General features: G+C 36.4%; 1 protein-coding gene across 1 annotated transcript; it reads left to right on the top strand.

Annotated features, from left to right (window-relative positions):
• Positions 1 to 5712: 5712 nt before the first annotated feature.
• On the top strand, positions 5713 to 6192 carry LOC133320904 (larval/pupal cuticle protein H1C-like). Its single transcript, XM_061530017.1, has 2 exons — positions 5713 to 5718; positions 5826 to 6192. The coding sequence occupies exons 1-2, from the start codon at positions 5713 to 5715 to the stop codon at positions 6132 to 6134; spliced, it is 315 nt and encodes a 104-aa protein (XP_061386001.1). The 3' UTR covers positions 6135 to 6192.
• The last annotated feature ends 3081 nt before the right edge of the window (positions 6193 to 9273 follow it).

Raw genomic sequence — 9273 nt, 5'->3', positions numbered from 1 at the left:
TCTGGTTTGATACTTATATTGCAGGTAGGGGTGGTAATGTTTCTGTCTCCATGTTGATGTTGCGGTGTTTGGTACTTTTACACAATTTCACAAAGTTAATTTGATTGATTTTTCGTCCATAGTCGCCCATGCACTACTTACTAATTTGAAGACAACAACAATGTTCCTCTACAACAATGGACTTGCTGTTACGTTACATTTGTCGTTCCATTTGTTTGAAACTTGAACTTAAACGAAGGATATATGCATAGACATGATCATAGACAGGATGATCATAGAAATCATGTTGTTATGATAATTGTTTGTCGCTACGGGCTCAAAGTATAATAGCCACAGAGCTAACCAAAAATTGGTAATCAAGCTATTCTTCGGCACCAGAGAAGCCAAGGTCCTCAAAAGTCACCTTGATTTATACGCCAAACCTAAATGGCCAACCATCGGAACAAAATAAAAATGTATTTGCTTTTTGGGCCAAGTTTGCCCCGAAATGTCCAAAACGGTAACACTGAGTTCAACTTCTGTCTGTATTAAACGAAGTACAAGACGATTTGTTCGCACTTACTTTCCATTGCTCTTGCCTATTTATCCACTTCTTTCGATTAGTTTGCTCCTGCCTATATATTCGCGTCTGTCGATTTGTTCCCTTCTGACGAACTGTCCGCTCGTTCTACACCTGTCACAACTTTCCAGGAGGTGTTCGAATTAACGGATTCGACTACGGCGAGCCGCAACCAATCGCATCAGACGATAGTAAAAACGTCCCTTTATCAACTGATAGCCATTGAAAAAATGTCCCTTTTCCAACTGATAACGATTAAACAAGTCTGCAGTCAGCCAATCTCCAAATCACGAATCATATCTATACACATGACCCAAGAACGCCTTCCTTCGTAAAATTTACATGAGGACAATGTCCATAAATCTATCAAAAACCTGATCTACAAAATTGTATTGATAACGTCGACCTATATTGAACTTATGTTATTTACACTCTGAAAACCGTCGATACAAAGTTGTAGTATTACACTCTGAAAACCGTAGATACAAAGTTACAATTATCAGTCAGTAGATTTTTTTATAAGCATGCTAACAGTAGTAGCAATATGTTGTAAAAAATTAAAAGTTCTACTTTAAATACTGCGTGGCAATATGCCCAAATACAATTTGAGTAGGTTAAATGTGGGAAGGCAAGCAAATAACCCATTAACATATGCCCACTAGTCGCCGTCAGATGGTGTTTATGTGGATGCAGTTTGTGTCTTTACTGTGACCGTTAACATACATAGGATATATCAGTCCGGTATTTAGTATAGTCCCCATATGACAATTTCGCCCCATTTTAAATATTATGATGGTTTTTGTCGCATATTTGAAAACCCCAAGAGCAAAAACATATTTGTACATAATTTTCTTGATATGCCTATGCTTTGATATAATCGATATATAATGGTCCCGCAACATGTTAGGCATTTTCATGATCATGGGTGTACATATTTTATAACCGAAGTTTTGCTTGTAATTTGATATCTATTTTCGTTTATGTTTTGAAACGACCGACTGTTCAGTAGGGTAAATGTGAAGCAAAAAAACCCATAAAAATATTACTACTGCTTGCCGCCAGATGTAGGTTTGTTATCTATTTGTGGCTTGTGTCTTTACTATCCACCATAGGGTGACACAGATATATCGCAATTTGTGAGGTAGATCTTTGAAATTTGACGTATTGATTTTTAAGATATATCGGTCTACTTTTTTTGTATAGTCCACCTATTTTTGGGAATTCAGAGGGCCAAAAAACGTTTTTGCAGAAAATGATCTACGTATAAGGGTCCCGCAGCATAATTGTGATATAAAATCATCCTGGAAGACAATTTAAAATGTAGGTCTATGTTGATTTTTGAATGACCACTTCATGGTGGATGATATAATTTTTTGTACATGTTTATTCAGAAATTGTTGACAACATTTCTTGGAAATTAAACAATTTTCGCGCTTTTTATTCCTCTTAAATCGATAATAATATTCATTTGTGCAGATGAACAAACTGATATGTAACATACATTTTTCGTATGCATGTACACCTAGGGTCAAAGACACATTACACCCATACAGGGAAATATTGACAAACACAATTACAATTTCATTAAAACATTTCAGGCAACATTTAAAATGGACATCAACAAAAACATAGCATAGCTCTTTACATATCAATACACCTCCCAGTGAGTGTATGTGTGTGACTACAACATGTAATTGATATTTTTTAACACTTTTGCAATTCAGCTCCTCCTCCTCCACACCTTCCTCCCCTATTCCTTCGGGCTACGTATTTGTTACAATTCAACAACACACTGTTGCACTGTTGAAAGCTGTTATCGATGAGTGTAATCCTAGCTGGATTGTTGTGCAGAAGCAGGAGCATTTGTTCAATACAAACACAGAAAGGTGTTCCATGAACGATGTTAATTGAAGCTGGCATAAAATCATTCGTTAATGCACGACGAAAAGCAGAAGCAGTAACAACGACAACGACATGTGTGTGACACAAACAAGCGTTTCTGTCACATTATTGCTGACCGTGGTATGGGATGGAATGGTGCCTGGACGCAAGCATGAACTGGGATAATGAAAAGCCAGGTGGTGTATACAAATACATGGTGTCGAACATGAGTAGCAGCTTTTAATTGAACTTTGACATCTGGTGGAGAGATTGTGACATCACAAGTGTTGTATTTAACGCCAGCCATTACCATCAATACAAATGAACGTTTGGAGTTATGCTTTCATAGGACAGATAGGTAGACAGAATTGGCTGCAATAATGACATAAAAACATGACAACAGCAACAACACCAATATGAAAAAAATATGCAAAGATCAATCACATGACAAATGATTGGCATAATTAAGCGCATCAGTTATAAAAACATGGATTATAACAAATACAATAAAAAAAGAAACTAAAGAAAATAAACAGATAATTATTTTACAACGTTGAATATTGAGAAGGGTAAATATTGAGCGAGTTTTATAAAATTGAATAAATAAAAAAACTAAAGAATTGAGCTTATTTGATATAAAACTTTGTCAAGAACGCAATGGAATGTTTAAATGATATTCTTATTTTACCTATAGTTGGATAGCCCGGGTGAAGGGTAGACCATGGATTCACAAAGGACTTCTATACATGGAATGCTGTGCAGCTGTTTTATAACCTACACAACTAGTTTGTGAAGGTATAAGAATTTGAAATGCCGCTGAATATTGATCATATACCCACCTATTATATCGATCGTCATATTTTCACGATACTTTGCATATATATCCGGCTCTGGCCAATGACGGACCTGTATTGTCTATGGTAAGGATTGCTTAATATTTTGTGGAAGATGAAATGGTCCAAAAAATTGTCTCGAGAGGCTGCTACATTTATGATCTAGGAGGCCACAGAGGGAATCTGGCCATCGAGTGGGTATGTTTGTTTCGATGAAAACCTACCAATATTATGCTGATTAAATGGACCGGATTTTTGCTTAATATTTTGTGGAAGATGAAATGGTCCAAAAAAATGTCTCGAGAGGCTGCTACATTTATGATCTAGGAGGCAACAGAGGGAATCTGGCCATCGAGTGGGTATGTTTGTTTCGATGAAAACCTACCAATATTATGCTGGCCAAATGGACAGGACTTTTGTGTGAAACGGGCAAAAATGTATATTATGACGTATATGCATACTGCAGTGTATGAAAGAGGTTGGTTGAGCTTTAATCTGACTTCAAGACTTTAAAAAAGACCCACGAAAAACACATCGGCACATTCCACCTGTTCGTCGACTATAAAGCAGCATTCGACAGAGGTGTTTAAAGCCATGTCTGCCGTAGGCATTCCTGCTAAATTAATACGGTTATGTAGAATAACTTTAACTGGCACAATGTCAGCAGTTGAAGTCGGAAAGGACGTCTCGGAGCCCTTTAAAACCGAACAAGGATTCAAATAAGGTGACGTGTGATCTTTTTAACATCCTGCTGAAAAAGGTTATACGAGCGGCAATGGTGAACAGAAGTGGCACACTGTAGACCAAATAACACATTTTACTCGCCTACGCCGATGACATCGACATAATGGGGCGAACATTGCGAGAGGTTACAGCCACCTTTGAACAAATTAAGAAGGAGTTTACCAAAGTGGGTATGACAGTAAATGGCAAGAATGCCATGCTAATGGTAGACTCGGACCAACTGTGAATTTGATAACTACAGCTTCGAGGTAGTCAATGATTGGTAACGCCATAAATTAAACTAATGCCATCAGTTTTGAAATTTGGAGGAGAATTGTGTTGGCCAACAGAGGCTACCTCTCGCCAGACCAAACTCTCACTCTACAAGACGCTGGCATTACCCGTGCTGTTGTATGGATCAGAAGCATGGGCCCTTGCGCAGATAAGGCAGTTCTTGGAGTGTTTGAGAGAAACATTCTCCGGAAGACCTGTGGGCCGATCTGCGTCAATGGTGAATATCGCCATCGAATGAACCATGAGTTGTACCATCTATTCTCAGACATCGACATAGTCAGACGTATCGAGCTGCAGCGACTACGCTGGCTAGGTCAAGTTATCAGAATGGATGAGGATGCCCCAGCTCAAAATCCATACAAAAGCGATGATGGTTCTCGTAGAAGGGAAAGGCCACGAACTCGATGTAAAGGCCAAGTGGAAGACACCATCTCGGAATATGGTCTTTCAAATTGGAAGAGCTGCTCACAAGACCGACGCGCCTGGAATTTTTTTTAAGTTCGGATTATGGAACAAATGATCTGTCACAAGTAGCGCAAGTAAGGATGAGGGTACAGTACGAATGAATAAAAAATAAACTTGGGCAGTAGTGAAAAAACGGACGGAATCGTTATATAGAGGAAGTACCAAACTCGTGGGTCTGTACTAAAATAAGAATGTTTTTATCGAATATTTCGCTAAAGTCCTCGAAAGTTCGTGGAACGATTAATATTCGACTAATATTCCTAATTTTTTGTTTTAATATATACGTTTGAGAAACATGTCCCAAAATACCGATAATTGGAAGGTATAGGCAATATCTAAAACTAGACATGTACCGACCACATTTTTCCATGAAAGTTTCTTGGGCGCAAGGAACTGTAAAAGCTAAAAATAATGAAAACGTTATTTTCAGAAGTTTTAAACTGATTTTAAAAATTAAAATACCCTCCATAAAAATTTTCATAATTTATTGATTATTCCAAAAATTTAGTCAACTGAATTCGGGAGAAATAAAATTCTTTCCTCTGTAGAACATAATTTCATCCAAAAACTGCCTCTGTCTGTCTACCTCTTGGAATTCTAATGCCTGTCATTCCAGACATTCTATGAATTATTGTTGACATTGACAAAAAGCTAAACAGAAATAATAAGAATAATAATAATAAGCTTGATTGATATAAGCTTACTCATGCGCACATAATTACATGTACGTATATCAAGAACTTGTTTTATTTCTTAGGCATTGTTTGTGAGTGATGTCAATAACTAAGTCATATCAACAACATATTCAACATAAAACCCCACAACAACAAATTATAATTCCACAAAAAATCATATACCCATTTTTTGTGTATAAAAGTACACACATTTCCACCAATCCACATCAGTTCATTACGCTCCATTGCAAAGAACAATCTTCAACAAAAAAATCTATTCAAAATGAAAGTAAGTATCGTAGCAGCTTAAGGATGACAACCAAAAGGATTATTATCATCTAAATAATGGGGACATAAGAATTCATATATTTTTTTCTATTTTTTATTACCATCTAGTTCCTTATCTGCTTCGCTCTCTTCGTTGCTGCTGCTAGCGCTCATGTTGTGGCTCCCGTAACCACCTATGCTGCTGCTGCTCCAGCTTATACCACTTATGCTGCTGCCGCTCCAGCATACACCACCTATGCTGCCGCACCTGCTTATACCACCTATGCTGCTGCAGCTCCAGTTTATACCCGCTCCTTGTACACAGCTCCTGCTGCCTATACCACCTACTCAGCCCCAGCTGTTGTTTCAACTCACTCTGCTGCTGTTGTTGCTCCAGCTGCCCCCGCTGTCTACACCACTTTGTTGAAGAAGAAGTAAATTCTTTGAAATTGGAATGCGTCGATTAATTAGGAACAAAATGAAAGTGATCGCAAATTTGTTTTTGGCCTAACGATTTTCGGAATAACGAATAAACAAAAATGAACTAAGCAACCTATTTATATGAGTTATTATTTTAATTGGGGGAATTTCTCGAAGAAGGTCCATTATGAAATTTAAACATCCAGAGGAATAGAACACCTGTAACTTTATACACATTTCTTGATTACAATATTATTCAGATTTGTAAATGATTATTTCTATTATTTTTGAGTAAATTGTAACAAAGCTTTAAGGAGTCTTACGATCGTATCTAATATCAGAACATATCAGTATGTGGTATAAGTAGTACACAAATATGACTTCCAGAGACATTATTGATCATATTATATTTCTTTGGGATATTTTTCACTAAGGGTATGTACGAATTTATTTTGGTGTCCACTGCGAACTCGGCTAAAAAATTTGTAGGAAAAATTTTAAAATTAATATTAAAATGGAGGATAGGTTCCGTATAAGTGGACAAAGGCTTTTGTGTAAAAAATATGAAATTATGTCTAGTTATCATCATTATTAATTTTACGAGGAAGTTACATGATATTTTATATCCTCCACAATAGGGTGGAATGTACATTAAATTTATCATTCCGTTTGCAATGCCTCGATATAATCACCGGAGACCCCATACCATTTATATATTCTTGATCAGAATAAAACTCTGTCAATTTGTGAATGTGTGTGGAAATCACGAGCTTTGATATTTTGCACTGGCATTGTTATTACTCCTAGTATTGTTGGTATTTGTATATCGGTCCATTTTCCGTATAGCCTCCATATAAGGGTAACTCCAAATATACGGTATTATGGAGATTTTTACACGTTTTTGAACCGAATTCATTGGGTATTAAATCGTACTAGCGAAAATAATCAATATTGGTGCACTTTTCAAGGTAGCCACCATATATGGTACCCCCTCATTATTTGGTATTTTGGGGGTTTTTCAACAGAATCTACTGTTATTTCAATATTTTGGATTCACTTAGGCTGTCAGATCTGCCTACGAAAAATTAGCAATATTGGTTTATGTGTTTTGGGGAAGCCCCTATATGACGGTACCCCCCAATTTTCGACATTTTGTTAGTTTTGGGCACACGTTTCTACCTAATTGGTTGTAATTTGTTATTTTGGGTCGTGGTATAGTAGTAAATATTCATACTTAAATGTATCAATATTGGTCCACCTTTTAGAAAAGGAATATTTTGAGGAGCTTGAGCACGTGTTTTTAACCAATTTATGAGTAATTAAATATTTTGGATTCTCTTTGACTAAATAATGTCCCTACGAAAAATTATCAATTTTTGGCCCATATTTCCGGGTAGCCTCTATATAATGATAACCCTCATTATTTGGCATTTTGGAGGGTTTTGTGCTTTTTCTTTATCCGAATTGGCTCTAATTTGATTTTAATGGGTTCTCATGGGGTTTTCATATCTTCCTACTAAACATGATTAATATTGATTCACATTTAAGGAAGTCTCCCATATAAAGCTACATCCCAAACTCTCGTGCTTCATTTTGGATTTTCAATGTGTAGAAAATCTCCCTAGCAATAATGTTTTTCAACCGAATAAACTGTAATTTGATTTATACAATTTTTATAGGGTGCCAAATCTTCCTACCAACAATTATTTACGGTTTGGTGTAGCTCCCATAGAAAGGTAGCGTCCAATTTTCGGTATTTTTAAGACTTTAGCCGCATTATACTACTGATGGGGCTGTAATTTGGCATAAAGGGTTCTGGAAGGCTGTCCTAGCTTTGATATAACCCTATAGAAAATTTCGCTTCTTTTTTGGTAATAAAGTGTTTACCAAATTTTCTGATGGGTGTATAAATAATTTGACATATCAGGTTCCTGTGGAATAAAAAATAAATTTAATTTGGAACATTAATTTTTCGGATCATGAACTACCTACTACTACATAACACCATAACACAGTCCCCATATAAATATCCCGATCGACTTAAGGAATTTTGAATGCACTCCACGTGGTGGGGGATGTGAAAGGTTTGACCCAGCCAATTATCGGAGAATAAGACACCTCAAAAACAAGGTTTTCAACGCTTAAACTCCATATTCTGACGACTAAAATGGTATTTTTCGATCTTTAAGAGGAAAGAAATATATATTATATCTGAGGATTCGAGTAATTGTACTACTGAATGGGTTCCGAACACAAACATTAAAAAAGGGGTATTTTCGTTATGTAGACATTAAGGGGCGTAATTTGTAATTCAAAATTTATACCCTACACAATTTAGCTTTGTGCAGTGCCAATAGTTTGTAACGCCGCAAAATATTAGTCCTAGAACCACTTTTAAGTATAACGATCGTCATATCTCAACTAGCTGAATCGATCTAGACATGTGTGTCAGCCCGTCCGTCTGTCCATTATAACTTGTAAACACAATACAAGTTACAGTTATCTACCAATCGTCCTGAAATTTTGCATGAAGAACAGGTTCTGGTCAAAGAAGATCCGTATTACTTTTGTTAATGATCCGTTAATATTTAGGGGATGAATTGGATCAAAAACTTTATTTTTGTCTGTTTTTTCTGGACGCTCTAGAGGCCACAATTATGACCCGAACATGGCGAATTTTTACTATTGTTTACTATTTACCCTATTGTTTTTGGTAATGATCGATTAATATTTAGGGGATGAAATGGACAAAAACTTTATTTTTGTCTGCTTTTCTGGTAGCTCTGGAGGCCACCGTTGTGATCTGAACAGTTTATACAGAGAGAGGGGTTTGACCATAGAATAAGCATGAGGTTTTATTGAAGATCGGTCAATGTTTAGCGAGTGAATTAGACCCAGACTTTTGTGTGAACAATGAAAAAATGCATTCTACGGCGTATATAATTATTCCTCAAGAACATAGACCCACTCCAAGTGGTTGACATTTAAATTGATATCAATTATATTGTACTCGTATGTGGGAGTTATACGTAAACATTTACCGAGATCTATCTATTCTTATTTCCACACTAGGGGGCAGATATTTCGGGCTGATCGATTTGAAACTTTACACGAAGTTATGGTCAAGGCCTATAACTTTTGGAGATAATCAGATGGT

The sequence above is a fragment of the Musca vetustissima genome, unplaced genomic scaffold, assembly GCF_032173495.1.
Source record: "Musca vetustissima isolate MV318-11 ecotype Yass unplaced genomic scaffold, APGP_CSIRO_Mvet_v1 utg72260, whole genome shotgun sequence".
Lineage (NCBI taxonomy): Eukaryota > Metazoa > Arthropoda > Insecta > Diptera > Muscidae > Musca > Musca vetustissima.
This window is presented reverse-complemented; position numbering and strand designations above follow the sequence as displayed.